This window comes from Pseudochaenichthys georgianus, chromosome 7, assembly GCF_902827115.2.
Source record: "Pseudochaenichthys georgianus chromosome 7, fPseGeo1.2, whole genome shotgun sequence".
Classification (NCBI taxonomy): domain Eukaryota; kingdom Metazoa; phylum Chordata; class Actinopteri; order Perciformes; family Channichthyidae; genus Pseudochaenichthys; species Pseudochaenichthys georgianus.
In genome coordinates, this window is record NC_047509.1 from 14,089,492 (window position 1) to 14,108,217 (window position 18,726).

The 18,726-nt window shown below is 41.8% G+C and overlaps 1 protein-coding gene across 11 annotated transcripts in view; it reads right to left on the reverse strand.

The window, feature by feature from the left end:
* Nucleotides 1–8,284, reverse strand: part of LOC117449330 (membrane-associated guanylate kinase, WW and PDZ domain-containing protein 1-like) — a 100,778-nt gene extending 92,494 nt beyond the window's left edge. For 8 of the 11 annotated variants that reach the window (XM_034086947.2, XM_034086946.2, XM_071203756.1 and 5 more), the window contains exon 1: nucleotides 7,548–8,281. In XM_034086947.2, the coding sequence (XP_033942838.1) occupies nucleotides 7,548–7,845 (298 nt within the window). In that variant the 5' untranslated portion in view covers nucleotides 7,846–8,281. Of the gene's footprint in view, nucleotides 1–7,547 lie in introns of all 11 variants that reach the window. The other 3 variants (XM_071203758.1, XM_071203757.1, XM_071203753.1) reach the window with 2 other exon arrangements.
* Between the last annotated feature and the right edge of the window lie 10,442 nt (nucleotides 8,285–18,726).

The following is an 18,726-nucleotide window of genomic DNA, read 5'->3' on the forward strand; positions in this document are numbered from 1 at the left end:
TCAGTCATAGCCTGAATTATACAACATTGTATACCTAAAAACATGGCGAAAATGGATATTTTAGGGCTGTTGACAGTATTTTCAGATTTATGGAGTGATAAAAAGAGATATCCAATATCCCTTCTGTAAAAGCCTTAGATACTAATATGACTACAAAATGAAACAAGAATGTTGAACCTGGCTTTATCCAAAGTTCAGATCGGACGAGGACGGTGTGTCGGCGTTGTTCGATAGCGGTGCGGTATGCTAATGGGACACACGCCAAACATGCTAAATCATATCAGAAGGCATCACCCAGATTTGCCAATCACCGGAGCCCGGCAAAAGACAACAGCAGTTCTGCAGTTTATCCCCGTTGTTTTTAATAAACCAATAGACATGAAAGCCGTGAGACCAAAAGAAATAACGGAAGCTTTTGGCATATGTTTTTCAACGACGTTGCGCTGTTGAAACACATTCTTATTATTTATGATGTAATATTTTCAAGACATTCTTTTTAGTTTTACAGCTTGATGAAACCTTTTTGTTTGACATCAGCCATTATAGATAATATGGCCATCTGAGTGTGTGTGGTACTGTTTGTGGTTTGTTTTTAACTGTTTAATACAGTTAATTATTCAAAATATTTTTTTTTGCTTTTTCTTGTTGTACCGAACCCGTACCGAACCGTGACCCCCAAACCGAGGTACGAACCGAACCGTGACTTCTGTGAACCGCTACACCCCTACTGTTGAGAAAATTAGAACGCTTCTCACACCCTGCTATTTGCTTCCCCAGGAAGGTGTAATTACTATTCCTAACAATCACAACAAGACCAAAGCACTAGACTAAAAGTGGATCTATGATTTATGTATATAAAACGAAGCCTGTAATGGTGCGTAATCCCTTCCAGATGTGTGAATCTAGGAGGAGCACAGCTTAAATGTCAATTTATCCCCACTATATGAGACTATCTTGCAGTGGCGTGTGCATGTCTGTGAGTGTGCGTGCGCGCGTGCGTGCGTGCGTGCGTGCGTGTGTGTGTGTGTGTGTGTGTGTGTGTGTGTGTGTGTGTGAGACTTAGTAGGACTGTGTTTAGGTAACTGCACATAAGATAAGATAAGATGGACTTTTATTAATCCCTCGTGGGGAAATTATTTCTCTCCATTTGACCCATCCTAGTGTTAGGAGCAGTGTGCTGCCATTTTGAACGGCGCCCGGGGAGGGCACATGCATATTAGTGTAACGGAGAGCGTATGATACACAGAGAGAATCCAATGGCTCTTAAAGCTGCATCACTATACTTTCTGGATCACCTGATTCAGTCCTACTCTCGCTGAGTGGAGACGACAGACTGGGGAAAAAAGAAGTTCATTCATACACACGTTGTCCGTACATATGACAATATAACTGCATATTTTTAGACAATTTATCCTGGAAGGCATATGGTGTTAGAAATAAGTAAATATATCTAGAGAGAGATGTTCAATTTAGAGCTGCAAGCAAACATTTGAGGATGTATTGATTAGTCGATCAAGAGACACTATTGCAACTTCTTCTGATAAAAAACTCATAATTAGAATAGCTTTTTTGTACAAGTATTGCAGAATACGGTTTTCAGTCAAATCTTTTTTTCTTCTTTGTTTATATTCTTCTTCTTGATTAAACCTGACCCACGCCTGTCCCTTAGTTTGGCAGGTCATGCATATACTTTGGAATGATTGATAATTATATCGATAATTATTGATAATCATTTTGATCATTTTATTCTTCTGTTTGTTTGTTTTATTAAGCTGGTTGTGCTACCTGAGAGCTGAGAAGTGTTACATAAAACAAAACATTAACTGGAGGGCATATTAGAAAGATCTTTCCATTTCCTTTTTGTACTTTAGCAACTTCTATCTGTCACAGTTCTTTAAACACAACAAAGCAATAAAAAGCCAAACACAGATGAGACTGCCTGAGCAGGTCTCATAACGCCAGCTCTTATTGTCCATGAATTCGACGTTCATTATGCTTAACAATCAGATCTGGAGTATTGTGTTTTTAAGAGGTCTATCTTTGATCAACCTTTCATGGTATCCATCCAAGTATGACTGTTAGAGGTGAAACACGATGCAGGCAAGCTACACAAAAGAAATTCTCTGAAATGTAGAAACCCTGAGGGCTCTCCATGCTTTCTCTCATAATGTAACTGGCATGCAGTGAATGACCTCACCTTCTGATGGACCGACTGCACAGGCATCGATATACTCTCCTTTATCGACTGAACCAGTCCTTTACAGCTGGGGATATTAAACACATTTTTTCTTCACATACTGTATGATGTAAAATAGGCAATCAAACCAAAATGTGACACTAACTTAAACACAAATAAATTGTGTTTGTTTATGTGCGAGCGAGTGAGTTTTGTCTTTGATTCTGTGTTAGTCTCAAAAGAGTAAAGAGCATAAAACGTTGTTACATACAGTTAACTGAGTGATTATTAACAATGAATGCCTCTGCCTGCTGGAGATCTGTGTCCACAGCAGTCATTTTCCCTTGTATCCCGTCTGGTCGGCGCTCCATTCCAACCTCATTCTTACAACACCTAAGGCAAAGCCTCTGAATCACAGCCGTTTTTTCAAGCTTACATGACACAGTCTGGTAGTGTGTCAGTGTGTGTTACTTCTCCTTCGCTAGTATGCTGCCATTGTTAGCACCACTTGCAATTCAATCCATTAAGAATAAAAGTGGATTTAAATAAATAATGAATGCAACAAAGGCAAACGGCACTATTTAAACAGTTCCTTTGAAGACATCCACACCAGAGTTTATCACAATGATAATCTCCCTTCTGTGTAACTGTTTGTGCCATACAAGATTGATATTTCTAAAAAGATAATAACATGCTAATCAAAACAAAGAGCTTATACTTTTGATGGCAAACAAAACAACGACACAGCTCATAAATGGATGTTGGACGTGGAAGGAAAAGGAGAAAGCATAGCGTTTAGAGACAAGGAGGGGAGAGAGCTGCAGCATTCATGTCACAAACCGTTGACAAGCCTTTCAGGGATATACTTATGCAGTCGACTGCACTAAATCAAGACTGACAAAGTCTCACTACTTACTTACTCCCTTAAAATATAAGGGACTTGCATCAGGGACAAGCACATTACAGAAGAGATCTGTGTCGACAAAGCTGTCACATCCTCTGGATGTGTGTAAGCCTTCTTAACCGTGCACCGAGACACAATGTCAGTGACACAACTTTGTGCAATCTTTACATAACAGAGTCAGTTGCTAGATATTTGTATATTTATTTATTTTCAGAGTCGGGTTATTCACTTTCACCACATCTGGACACATGAAAGAGAAACAGTTGATGCTACTAAGCCCTTCTCCTTATCTGTAATTATGGAAAAAAACAATAAGTGTGTATAAAACCTCTGTTTTAATGTGCACTTTCAATTTTTTTAATCAAAAAATATAACAAATAAGTTTTAGCACTTGCCTTAAGTGGAAAGGTTGGTATGTCGATTAAAACAAAGTGCTACAATGTGCTATGGAAGACACTTAATAAATAAATCATGATGTACATGAAGCATGTGACTTAAACTTCACTCAAACTCCACCGAAGAGTCTTAAAATAGCAGCGGATGGAAACATCAGATCTGTGCGCACCGTTCTTCACACAAACACATGAATCTATAATAAATGCTGTATTTCCAGCACTTTATAACAACTGTTCATCTTTATGTGCTCAACTTCTAATATGTGCTTAACTGTGGAGGATGGTTTCTATTTAATTTAAGAAAGAGTGTAGAATTCATACTTTGGTTTGACTCTCACTCTCTTTCCTTGCCTACAGGATAACCAAATTGTGATGCAATAACTTGGGCCATATGTAGGGTCAGCTATTAGTGACCCTGGAGTTGCTCTCTGAGTTTTGCTCAAGGATACTTTAGCAGCACAAATGCTTAGTATGCTGAAGGTTTAAATGTTTAAACATATGGACTAGATAATCACTATACCACCATGCCGCCCAGTCATGATCAGGGTGACGAGTGAAAGCAAGAAGTGACCTGAGAGTAGGCGTGAAACAGGAACTAAAGGAGGGTTTGAAGTATAAAGTCTAGATGTTTTATCCTGGTGAACTCCTGGCCCCACCTCTCAGGAATGCCTGGCATCCAGCAGGCGGCCCTGATCCTCTCTGGCTTGGTTCAAGTGGAGGCGAGACCTGAGGCGACCAGAGGCCATTTGTCCTGGAGTTCAGAGAGACAGCCGGCCAAACCCACCCATGATCAGAGCGCCGTAAACCCCCGGACTGTTTAGGTGCTGGAGGGGTTTTAGGGTTACTTTAAGGGTAAAAACTCAAATGCCCATAAGAATGTCCAAGTTGTAAAACACATTGTTGTTCACAGCTGTGTTTGACTTATTTTGGTTTCAAATGCATATACTATAATTTGCTCAACAAACAAATGTCATATGTCAATAACCTTATTTTACCTAATGCACAACCTTTGCACCTTAGCAGGGACACCCCTGTTATCAGATGATCATTCAAATACAGTTAAAAGACAAAACGTTTCACCTTTGAGCTAGATTCAACTGAAGATAACATAAAAAAGCTACACTGGTGGGTCAAAGTCTTGATCTGTGAGTAAGTACTCGTGCTTTGTACTTTAACCTTAAAAAATGCCATAAAATAAATGTATTCATCATTCACCAGGCCTCTGTAAACAATATACAAATAATGATTTTCCTTTTAATTGAACCCACCCCATTGATGAAGAAAAAGGAGAATATGATGCCTGGTTGTTGACTGTGTTTGCATTTCATGTGTACTTAGTGAGTATTTATTGCAGCTTGAATAAGCCAGAGAGTTTCAAACACAGGGAGGGACATTATTAAAGATAATGCAAGTGACAGGTGCATGCTGAAATTCTACAGACAATAAATGTTAGCAAGTGACATTAACTATGTTATGTTTTAGTTTTTCCTCTCAAGCAAAACCAAGACAATAAAAGTGTATAAGAACTAGAGATGTCCCGATCCGATCACGTGATTTTCAAATGATCGGAATCGGGAGAAAAAAATCGGGGATCGGGATTTTTAAAAAGAAATTATTTTATTTAATGTTACAAAATAAAAATGACTATGCTCACGTCTTAAAGTCATCCTGAGGCCTTAGTTTTGGTTTAAAATTACACAACATCATGTATGTCTTGCTTTCTTTGGGCTTGTTTTCATAGACCTGGTTGCTTATTTCTCTCAAATCTGGCAACAGAGTGGGCGCAGTGTCTAATAGTAGCAGTAAGCTAATGAGAGGCTACGTTCAGCTGAAGACTCGGTTGTCTGGACAGAGAAAATATCAGGAGTTTGGAAGTATTATAAAATTGAAAGCGAAGGCAGTGTAACAGCCAGATGCAATGTTTGCAAGGCGGAGGTTCCGCGTGGTGGAAAGAACAGAGCTACGTTCAACACGACCAATCTAATACGCTACCTGAGAAACAAACACCAACAACACAACGAGTACACAGCGGCCACTGAAACAACCGACACTTTCAGAGACTTTTAAAAGGAAAGAGAAACTGCCCCAGAACAGTGAAAAGGCCAAACAAATAACAGCCAAGATAGCTGAATTCATCGCGTTCACTTGGATTTAATAAAAACCCAGACTGAAAACCACTGAAATGTAATATTGCACCTTATGACCACAGGAATGCCCAGACTTTATTCAGGTGTTTTTTCTTTCTGCATTCCTCAGTGGGAGCAACACACCTGTGGGGTTGTAGTATACTGCAGCGACAACATGCCTGCCTGCACACACCGATAAAGTTTCCACACACATTACTGAGGGGATGTGGCCTACTGAAATGTGACCCTAAGAAGAGAGCAGAGAGATCTGATCCATTCCTGGCCAGTTCTGCATGGAAGCCCAACAGACTGTGAGGTACAATGGAGGTCCTGTGAGCTCCTCAGATATATAGAATATCCCCCTCCTTTAATTACAGCCTAGGAGAATCTGCTGACTTATGTGAGAAACTAATGAACAACCAATGAAGAAGGCCCAGGATGTCTACAGTAGGGGTGTTAAAGCATTTACAAGAACGAAGTGTAGTCCATAGGAGTTTAAAATAATTAGAAAACTGTTTGTGGATATTAAAAATCTCCCATGCTGCAAGTGTGGTCCGATCGTATGTCAAACAATCCCCTGTTCTACAAACACAAAGTCGCGTTAGTGCTGAGCTCTTGTCCCAGGGGTCGAGATTTCAGATCCAGAGGTCAAGCATTCACTGTGCAGTAACACATAGACATACAGTGCAATATAAATGCAATGATGCTACACTGAAACTAAACCACTGTTATATAACACAGTTAATGATTTCCCAAGAGATGAAGGACAGCGAGCTTTGTCAAATATTGAGAGTGTAAGTGAGGGGAGAGGAAGCGAGTTTGTTTGGAAAAGACACACTTCAGGTGAAATATACAAATGAATCCAATTTTAAATGTGAAAAATATATATTTCAAATTTCACTCATTACAGAATATCCAGATTTGGCCCACAGGACAAACAACAACAAACATTCAGAGTATAACAAAAGTTTGAGTCAGAAGCTGTATCCCTCTAGCTGTCTCTCAGACAGATGCAGACGCAGCAGACCGGGCAATGGGTCAACATCATCTAACACGCAGGGAGCACTTCCAGAAATAACCCCAGCTGCACATGAGTAGTGTCCCACTCTCACAAACAAAGCACTCAGTTAACAAACAACATTACTTCACAGAAAGACGTGGAGATGGAACAATACATTGATTCATCAATACCTTGGTTGACATACAAATAACCCGTCTATATGTTGAAGTACTGGATTCTCAAATGGATAAGATGTGCTTCTTCATGTTTTCATACATCATAGTAAACTGAATATCTTTGGGTTTTGAACTTTTGATTGGAGAAAAACAAGACTTGTGAATATGTCACCTTGGCCTTTGTGAAGTGGGATTGGGTGGAACACTACAGATTCCTCCATAGTAAAAGTTGCCATCCTAGAAAGAAGCTGTGCTAATGTCGCTTCAAATGGGATGTCACCATCAACAGACAAAACAACAAGCCACATCATGTGACTGTGGCCTGTGAAAGACAGGTCAAAAGCCCACATGTCAAGGAGCTGGCAGTAAAAGGTGTGTGCTGTTAGTGTTGGGTGTGCAGATGAAGCTCTGCAGCTCGCAGTCTCTGTAAATGGCCTAATCTGTGACCCCGCAGGTCTGACCCAGAGTGGCTTTAGCAATGTTAGACAAAATGAGGGCAGGAAGACTGTCAGGCCGGCTTCATGTCAAAGCCTGGTGAAAACTCCAGGCTGCCTGCTGTGGAAGAGAAGATGAGCAGCAAGCATGCAGCAGGCACTCTGTCCTCTTCACACGCACTCCATTTTGTTATGTGCTTATATTTGCTTTGCCATATGGAAGTATGAAACAACTTCTACTGGGACTCTGTAGTGCATGAGTGTTCATTTCCCATGCATGCATTACTGCTGACAGTTACAGTTCACTTAATCAGCGTTATTTCCCATGTCTCTTACCTTGACGCACAGTTTTCAACCTGACTGGATCTTTGCAGAATTTAATCACATTTAAAATGTCATATAGGGGTAATCCAGACACAGGCAGCCCCTCCACCTCCAGGAGCAGCTCCCCCTCACAGAGTTTACCGTCCTGGTACACCACAGCATCCTCCCTAACTTGCCCGATGTACGCAAACTCTCCATGCTCTGCCCCGCCGCACAGATCCACATTCAGCACCCCGCAAGCGCCCCGGATAACCAGGCAGTCATTCACTTTAGTGATCCAGTGGTTTTTCTTTTGAATTACTTTTGACATGATGACTCAGGTACAAACCAAACCCGTTAGTTCCGCGGAATGGTGTAAAAACCAGCCGATGCATAGCACAGAAATAGTCCCAACAGACAGAAAACTTCAGGGTGTTTGGGTGTCACTCCAAATCTGGACATTTTCACCCTTCTCCTGAGCCAAGGCATGCTGCTGCTAGCGCGTGTAAATATCCAAAGTGGATCAAAATCCGGATTGTTTTTGCTGTTGTTTCCGCATCTTTGACAACAACACTCGCTCTGATTCCTCGCTATGGGATCTAATCCTCTCTTATTGCCCGCTTTACATCCAACGACTCTTCTCCTCTCTAATCCTTTACTTCTGACTCCTGCACTGTCGTGTATTTCAGCTTTTTTAAACTTTCCAGGAGAAACATTTCCCTGTCCCGTGAACAGGTTGGGCTGTTCACACAACCGACGGCGCCTTTAAGCAGGTAAAGAGACAAATTCATTCTCTGCTCCTGCGCTGTGGATGTAGGAGGGAGGGGGGCGCATGCGTCCAGCTTGGTCCAGCTGCTACTCCACGAGTGAAAATCCTACTATCCTAAAGCTCCTCCCCACTCCCCACACGCACTCCAAACGGATTACAGCCATCAGCGTCTAATCCCCCCAGGACCTCAAGCGTTTAGTCTGTATCTTTATTCATAAATAATGCAACTGCCCCACAGAGACCAGCTTCTCTCTGAAGGCAGGTTAAGGGTTATTAAAGCTGTTCAAACCCTATACTTAAAGCTATGTGACAACAGATGAGACATCAACTCAGGAGGAAAACTTTATTTTTGCCTTATTTTGAGTTTACATGAATTGTGATGTAATTGCAATAATTTACTCAACACACCTCTAATATTCATCAAATGGAAAATCCCTTATTGAAAGGGCTTTATTCAATATTTAATACGTTTTAAATAGTGTCTTTTTATTGATATTGTTAGTAATATAAATTGTAGTTGTAGCAGTAGGCCCCAGCTAACTCAAGTGTTGAGCCTCCCTGATGATGATGATGATGATGATGATGATGATGATGATGATGATGATGATGATGATGATGATGATGGCATGGTGAAATAAGAACTTATATGATATTGCATTTTTTGAGTAAATGCATTTAGTTACTTAAACAAATTGTCAATTCATTAAATATCATGCATTAATGTAGATACAAACTAATCAGCAGTACACATGTGCTAACAGGGGCCCTTTTAGTTTGAGGCCCAGGCAGTTGCCTATAATACTTTTTTGAGAATCTCCAACCTCATTAGTCATGAAATGATTATTTCATCAATCCAAATTGTAAATGTATTGTCCTGAAGATATTTTTCTTCTCTCTCCCTGAAAGCTGCCATTTTGTAGGTCAAAATTGGGTTTTTCCTCTGGCATCCTTAAAAATAAACCAAACCAATTTGATTTTCACCAGTGAAAGGAACCCTTGTGAATGTCTAAAAAGTAACGTTATGCAAATAGCTGTGGTGTCTGCAGTTTGGAAAAGAGCATGCAGGGATCAGGTGAGAAACACATGCCACTGCAGGGAGAAACAGGCTCTCTGTGTGTTCTGCCTGTTCAGATAAAGTACAGTTACTGGCACTCTACCACAGGCTGCAAAGGCAGTGGCCTGGATAGCAGTGCATGAAAGGCAGCTTTCCATCCCATTACATCTCAGTGTTGAGTGCTGGGAGTGTTCATGTTGACTCAGTTGTGTCACTTGTACTTCTGATGCTTGTACCATAAAAGTTTTCAGCAGCTAGGATATAGCCGTTGTTTGCTACTGTATATGTATTGCATGTCTGAGTGTATGGTAAACTAACCATATATGATACTTGGTATATCCTTTACTATGTGTTGCAAAGTAGGCTCTGTTCTGCTAGTCACATGGTACATGACATTCTCAGCGGGTAAAACCAACAGCTGCAGGCCGCTGGACGTGACATACATCCAGCTCTGATATGCTCTGACTGCTGAGGTGCTTCTAACAAACAGTTCTTTGATCATATCATCTGAAAAGTTCACTCCAAACATCACAGTCACAGCTTTGGTTATTTGTCCATCAAAATGGTTATTTTGATGGCTTAGTCTCATTTACATCAATACTTGGTGTTGGATGGTTTCCTGTACTTTTCCAGTTTATTTGAGATACACTTTGATCATTGACATTTCAATTAGTTACACTAAAGCCATCACAGCAAATCAAAACTGGAGCAAAGGCTCAAGACTACAACATGAGTAATCAATCAATGATGACATCCTTGAAATGAGACAAGCAATATGTGGTGCTACTGATTCCCCAGATTATAATTGACTGAACCCTTATAACCATTTCCCAGCAACATAAAACTAAAAATATTTCCTTCAAAAAGTGAATCTTACAAGTTTCTTCACAGTGAAAACATGCCTCTTTAATTAAGAAAGTGGCTCTTTGATAAATGACAAAGGCTTCTTTGAGAATAAGGAAATGTGTGTGAATGGGGTTTCAACAAAAATCAATCAATTGTTTGGCAAGTATAAACTAGATTAGCATCTGCCCTGGTGCAGGTATAGTGGAGAAGTGTTATTTATAGTTTAACAGTGCTTGAAATCACCCTAAATCAGAACAATTAGGACAGCAAAGAAGGCTCAAAGGATATAAATAGTGATGTTCTCATTCATAACACTCCGTTCGATGTCTCACTATGGGATGCGCCTCAACGCGTATGCAAACAGAAGCATCAATCTCATTACACCCATCCTGATTGGCTGGTGATCTTGACGTCTACGTCAGGGAATCCACCAGTGTTGGGAAAGTTCACTTTCTACATGAACTAGTTCAGTTCACAGTTCACACATTTTAAAATGAACTAGTTCAGTTCATAGTTCATAATTCAAAATGTTGAACTAAAGTTCATGGTTTCAAAAATGAACTAATTTATAGTTTATAGTTCTTTTTTCAATACGTTGCTGCGAGCTATTATTTGTCTCCTGTACGATGTCAATGGGATTTGGGTGGTAGTGGATCTGTTTTGGCTCTCTTTTTTATTCGCCACTCACACATACCGTGAAAGGCTAGTCGTGTGCTTATTCTCAATGTGCCGTTTAAGGTTTGTTGTCGACGTCGTCGATGTACGGACTTGCTTTTTCAAACCGGGCGGACACAGTTTACAGGCAAACGTTTGATTTTTTCCGTCTGAGTCAGTACTGACTTTAACGTAAAACTCTTTTAAATGCTCATACGCCGACGCCGTAGAGCAGGGGTGGGGAACCTTTTTCCTCTCAAGGGCCATTTCAATTTTTACAATATCCTCAGAGGGCCGTACAAGTTATTGACCTCTGCTTAAACAAACTAAAATCACAGCCCATTCATTTCATTCTGTGCAAAGAAAAAGCAACCTCTTAATCCAGATATCTCACCATGACTCGCGTATGCATGCACGTGCAGGGTGTGGCGTGCTCCCCTGGGAAGATTTTTTTTTAAATGTTGAAGTTAAAAGCATCAATCGGGTGCACTTTGAGAGCAACATTAGGAGATCTATGGACACATCTCTCAACACCCAAACACAACTGTAAGCAGATTTTCTTTTAATTTATGGATATTTGACAAATCACTCCCCTTTCAAACTGTATTCTTCTTTATTAATAACTGTCATATAGTATTTTATACCTGTTTACTTTATTCTCTTATTTTTTTATAACTATAATGATCATATAAAGATGTGCCTTTACCTCACTGGTTGTAGAAAAAGCTTCTTATATTCGTTAGTATAGCTAGCTAACCAGATGCTAATGATAACAACATAGTTATTGACTGTCTGATCAGTATGACAGATGAGCAGATCGCCACTGGGCTTTCAACTAAAGACACAGCCACGCAGAAACTGCGGCATGTGTATGGACTTATCGGTACTGCAATTTCTGAAGTGCTGGAGTGGCGTTCTGGTGCTCTCCGTCAGAACTGCACCCCTGTCAGTCGAGACATATAGCACGTGATGACACGATAGGCTCGTGTTGTGTTCAAGGACCCTGACCTTGGCCAGGAAAAACAGGCACTCGCTTGTTTAATTTTTTTGCGGTCGAGATTTCTTTCATTTTTTTATTTTTTGCGTGTGTTTATAAATTACCTCGAGGGCCGTACACGCCGTATACGGCCCGGAGGCCGGAGGTTCCCCACCCCTGCCGTAGAGTCTCACTCTGAGCGAGTGCTGCTCCAGCTGCTCTCGGCTTTGTCCATACTAATTAATTAATGCATTCAATGCTCGCCGGTTCCGCGGTTCCACACTGTTTGTTGTGAGGAGTCTGATATATTTAGTATATTTATATTTTAGTGCGACAGCCACGGGTGACAGGCGCGTACGCGTCACAGGCAGCTTGCTGTTGCCAGATTGGGTGGTTTTCCGCATTATTTTGAAGCCTGTTTACTGTGTGTTTTAACTGGGGTTTCGGCTGAAAGGCATATGAAATCTGGCACACTTTTGAACGCCGTTATAATACAGTGCTGAGAATGAACGCACTTTTGAACGCCGTTATACAGCGCTGAGAATGAACGCGTTCTCAATTACGTTCATCGAGCGGAAATACAGTACGTTCAGTTCACGTTCGCCCAAAATATGAACGCGTTCATGAACGATCGTTCATTGAACTCGTTCAGGTACATCACTGGAATCCACTCACCCTTTAAGTAGCTTGCGCTACGTCGCAGCGTCACTCAAACACCTCTTCTCGCTTCAGAGCACATCTCGAATATCAGTAGCCGGGCTAGCTTAACGGTCCACAGACTGAACCCAAGCTAACATTCGGTCGACGGGCGCTTGCCGGTTACTTTTTTGCTTTGCAGAAGAATTGAACAAATATTAACACACCAGTTAATATTGTAATCTGCCCCGCCGTTTTTTCTTTCGAAATAACGGTAAGGTCGCGCCGACACCACGGCGAGCGGGGACGGACTCTTCTCTCCCTCACACCAGAGGAGTCGGAGGCTCTGTGGCTCGGCTCTGCGGCTCTGCGGCTCTGCGGCTCTGCGGCTCGGCTCTGCGGCTCGGCTCGGCTCTGCGGCTGCGGGTTTAGGATCTCGGGCACGGACTCACAAGAGGTCTGCTCGTCCTGCCTTGGGCTGGAACACGCCCAGGAAGCTATCGATACCCCCGGTTCGTGCGGGCATTGTGCCCGCTTCACCATCAAGAGCCTCCGCCGACGGCTAGCGCGCCAAGCTAGCCTGTCGGGACGGGACCCCTTCATGTCCGTTGATTCGCCGGCCGGCAATCGAGACATGGTGGCGGAGCTCTGCAAGGACATGACGATCAAACCTGAGCCTGCCGTGTGGGACGAAATCGCAGCGATCACGGACATTTGCCTCCGTGTGCAGCGCTGTGCAGTCCAAGCCACGGGCAAAGCACTGGGGATAATGGTGGTACAGGAGAGAGCCAGGTGGCTTACCCTGACGAACCTTCCAGACCGGGAAAAAGAGGACGTCTTGGACATGCCTATTGTTCCAGAGGGCATATTTGGCTCCGCTCTAGCTTCGAAGAAGACACGAGGCGAGGACGAGCTGGCCAAGAAAGTCTCCGGTTCCGGCAGCAGCCACTCAGGCACAGCCGGCCCAGACTTTCAGCCACCAGACGAGGAAGAAGAAGAGGGCGGCCTGACAGCCTCCTCTCCTCTCCTCGATAAAGGAGCTGGAAGTTCCCTGTTCTCCAGCTCCAGAACACGTTCCAGTGTGTTTCCGGGGTGAAAACATGCCCCCATCTTCCCGCCGCCTCGAGTGATGTCAGAACGTCATCCTCAAGTTCGCGCCATGAGGGAAATGGACTTAACATCAACGACAGCAAGCTCCGCTGCTCGTTTAAGTCACAAACACATGTCATCACTATTGTCTTTTAATAAATCATTTTCCACTGTCGTTTCCAGGCTTAAAGCCAAGGGCGCAGTCAATAAAAATGAAAAGAAAGACAATAAAAACAATAAACAGTCTGACGTCTACCCCCCTTCTAAGAGTGGCTGCTACCTCTCTCAGAAGGCGGACAATAGACGGGATTGTGAAGGCATCACCGCCACGCGCATGCGCAGTGTCGACCGGGGTTGTCAACCTGGGGTACCACCGTGTTCAGACACTAGAGGGCCCCATAACACAACAAATAAAGACACAGAGGGCAGACGACAGGGATGTGACATCTCCACTCGCTTTGAGAAGCGAAAAGTGGAGGATGCTCACAGATTCTGCTTGAGTTTTCAAGACAATAACACAGGGTTACAGACTCCAATTCGCTGTCACCACTCCCTCACTTTTCGGCATTCTGCATTCGCAAGCCCGGGGAGAGTCGGCCCATATTCTAGAGCAAGAGATCCTCTCGCTACTAGACAAGAAGGCTATATCTATAATACCCTCCGAACAGGGTCAGAGCGGCTTTTATTCCAAGTATTTCCTCATTCCCAAACGGGGAGGGAACGGGATTCGGCCTATACTAGATTTGAGGGCTCTGAACAAATATCTCAAAAGATACAAATTCAGAATGCTCACTCACACATCTCTGTTGCGTCTCGTGCGCCAAAACGATTGGTTCACATCAGTCATCCTGAAAGACGCGTATTTCCACATCCCAGTATATTATCCACACAGGACATATCTGAGGTTCGCCTTTCAGGGTGTCTGTTACGAGTACAGAGTACTTCCCTTCGGTCTGTCTCTCAGGCCACGAGTGTTTGTACGGTGTACGGAAGCCGCGATAGCCCCGTTAAGACAACAGGGTATTCGCCTGGCAACTTATCGGGACGATTGGCTCCTTCTCGCACAGTCGGAGCAAGAGGCTATTACGCAGAATAATGTCCTCGTAAGTTACCTAACGGCCTAATGCCTAACGAAGCAGTGCAAGAGCTTCCTCCACCAGGTCTCTTTACGACTGTAAGTGGAGGGTGTTTGAGGAGTGGTGCCTTCAAAAAGGACACATCTCTTTTCAATGTCCTGTCGGGGTGATTCATATCATTTCTACAGGACCTGATTGATAAACACAGAGCTTTCTCTACGATCAAAGTGTACCGGGCTGCTATTGCTGCATGCCATGTGGGCTTTGAGGGAAAGACGGCTATCCAACATCCCTTGGTCTGCCGTTTTATGAAAGGGGCTCGCAGGCTCCTCCCTGTTTCAAGGTCACTGGTGCCCTTATGGGACTTGGCACTGGTTTTAGATGGGCTCACTCGACCTCCATTTGAACCCCTGGAAGAAGCTGACATGAAACACCTGTCACTGAAGACAGTGTTGTTACTGGCCCTGGCATCTGCCAAGCGAGTCAGTGACATTCATGCGCTCTCTGTACATCCTTCATGCACTCAGTTTGCCCCGGGGCAAACAAGAGTGTTGCTGAAGCCCAACCCTGCCTTTGTACCTAAGGTGGTTGGCTCATGTACCCCCATTGACATTGAGGCATTTCCTCCGCCACTGTGTTCCTCTGAGGAACAGCGGCCGAATTTGCTGTGCCCAGTCCGTGCTTTACGCATCTATATGGACAGGTCAAAAGAGTTTCGATGCAATGACCAACTCTTTGTATCCTGGGCTAACCCTCATAAGGGCAAGCCCGTTACCCGGCAACGGCTCTCCCACTGGATTGTGGAAGCGATTGCTCTGGCTTATACGAGTCAGGGTTTGCAGGCACCAACGGGCCTGCATGCTCATTCTACTCGTGGACTGGCTACATCCTGGGCTTTGTTCAAGGGTGTTTCCATCCAAGACATTTGTGCAGCAGCGAGCTGGTCCTCACCGCTCACTTTTGTCCGCTTTTACAGGCTAAATGTCTCTGCTCCAAGTGTGGCCCGCACAGTGCTGGGCCCCGTGTTGAGACAGGGTTCTACCTGTTAAGTTCTGGTTGTTTTGGTGATTTTCGAGATAAGCATGTCTGGCAATACGGGAGTTTCAATATCCCATAGTAACACATCGAACGGAGTGTTATGAATGAGAACTATAGGTTACTTACGTAACTCCAGTTCTCAGAGTAACATGAAGTGAGATATCTCACCAGACGGCCCTTCTTGCTAAGGCGAAGCGAGAAGAGGTGCTTATTTTGAATGCCGCTGCGTCGTAGCGCAAGCTACTTAAAGGATAGGTGGATTCCCTGACGTAGACGTCAAGATCATCAGCCAATCAGGATTGGCGTAATGAGATTGATGCTTCTGTTTGCATACGCGTTGAGGCGCATCCCATAGTGAGACATCTCACTTCATGTTACTCTGAGAACTGGGGTTACTTAAGTAACCTATAGTTATGTAGTGTGCCTATAGGCTTCGGAGCGTGGTTCGAGTAACGGTGCGCAGTGCTTGAATTGGAATAAAAAAAGGTGCCAGTAGCCTACTCTAAATCAGCAACTGTTTCAAGCCAATTTTATTTATACAGCCCAAAAACAAGAATTTGGCTCAAAGGTCTTTACAATCTGTACAACATACGACTCCCTCTATCCTTATCTTCATATCTTTGATTCAGTAATTAAAAGAAACACAAACAAATTTTAACAGACAAGGAAACGTTTTTTTCTAACACAGCATTTTCTGTATTTGCAGTTGCATCAGTATTAACTGGAGTTTCTTTCGGCTCCTTGTCCGCCGACAACCACTTTCTTTTCGCACTATTAAGCCACGCTAACATTTTCGAAATGGTAGCTAACGTTATGTCTTTTCTGCTTTTTTCATACTAAATAATATTTATATCTGTTTTTTTCAAGTTAGTTTTTATGATTGTATTATGTATTATATCATTATTTTATTTGATCATTATCATTTTATTTTATTATTTTAATTATTATAATTATAATTTTAAATGTTTTTATTGTTTTTGTATATATTTTATTTATTTTCATGTATTGTATTTTTTATCATATTTTATAAAATAAATTATGTATTTATATTATTTTGTGTTATTATTTTGTATGTATTTATTTCAATGGTATCTTTCTTTTTTTATTATAATTTTGTATATTGTTTTATTATTATTGTTTTTATTATTATTGTTTTTATTATTATGTATTTAAATATTATTCATATTTTATCAATATTCATTGTTATTTAATTATTAATTGTTTATGTATTGATATCTTTTTTTTGGATTTATTTATGCATTGTGTTTTTACTTGTCATTTCTTTATTGTCATTATAATTTTTTATGAATTTATATCACTTTTTTATTATAATTATTTAATTTATTATTTAGAAGCATGAGAGCATGCTGGGACTTGAACCACTGACCCTCAGGTTGGAAGACATCCATTTACCCCCTTGAGTCCCTTGAGCCAAAGTCACACCCACATATTGAATTAACATCTTACATTATAAAATTATCTTACATTAAAACCTTCTACCTTCAAGCTTTATAATCTGTGCAATGGTATTTTACCTTTTAAGTACATGTCCGTTACAAGGCAAACATTTCCTTTCATGACATTTGAACTAAGACAAAGTACACTAGAGTGAAGTAACCGTACAGTGTTTTCAGGTAGATCAGCAGGTGGGCTGTGGACTAGCTGGAAGGTAGTTGACTTTCAATCGCAGGGTCCTGGTTCAACAACCGATCAATATGTCTCTCTTTTTTGTTTATACAAGCTACAGCTAAATGTAACAATGTAGTTAATAAATGTATTCTTTGATGTTGTTTAGCTTTTCTGAGGCTATAACATGGTTACGTTTACGAATATTATTAAGGAATACAAATCCCTCTTTGCAATGTTTACCAGCCTCCTGAGTTTAAAGCCACCAGGCTTTTCAATCACAACCATTCAACTGGAATATATCAAGTTTCAAGATTCAAGGCTTTATTGTCATGTGCACAGTAGCTACAGTGTAGATATGGCAATTCAAAACTTAGGTCACAGGCTCCTCCAACAGTGCAACATCAGTTTCCCCTACCATTGTCTTGGCGTTGCGCCCCGCCAACGGAGCCCCACCAACAGGGTTTTAGTGTTTGTGACCCTAAGAAACACTGATGCATTAATCAATAACAATAATCCAAGCTCCTCTCTCTGCTCCAGAGGATTTACAAAATATATATCCCAACACCAATACATTGAACAACATTCTTGCTACACAGCAACACTTTGTTTACCTGGTTCCCTTGTGAAGACAAATGAGAAAAGCCTGACTTTGAGTGGTAAATAAAGGTGTGCTTGCAGCAACAACAGGGAAATAATGAACGTAAATCCTCCAGAATTGTGTAACAGAGATGGTGTTTGGTTTTATGAGCGACAGTAATTGGCCGTTCAAACCTCCGGAATGCTGTGAGTCCACAATCAATGCACAGTAATTAAACATTAACCAGCAAAGTCAAGCATAGCATCGACCTGCCTCACGGCAGAGAATGAAAGAAACTGCATCAAAGTGCTCGAAACTCAAGTAGTTTCATTGAGGCACATATTAACTTTGTAAAATATTCTCTTACTTATTGTGATGTATTGATTATCCTAATGAATCTGTTCATGCTTTATGAATCACTCACTCACTCGCTCACACACACACACACACACACACACACACACACACACACACACACACACACACACACACACACACACACACACACACACACACACACACACACACACACACACACACACACACACACACACACACACACACACACACACACACACACACACTCAAAGAGAAAGGAGTTCAAATAATCTATAAATAGAATCTTTTTTTCTCCATGAATGGTTTCCCATGGCAGACTGATTTAATCACTCATCTGATATAAAATACTAAACTCATCTCGAACTGTACTTGGAAAATAAGATTTAGAATGTATTCCTGCAAACAATTAACACCAGCCAATTTGGATTATTGATATTGTACTTTCAGTTTAATACTTTAAATTAGCTGTTTGAAAATATATTAAACTCTCTTTGATGAATACTGACATCAGATTTAGTAAAAAGAAAAA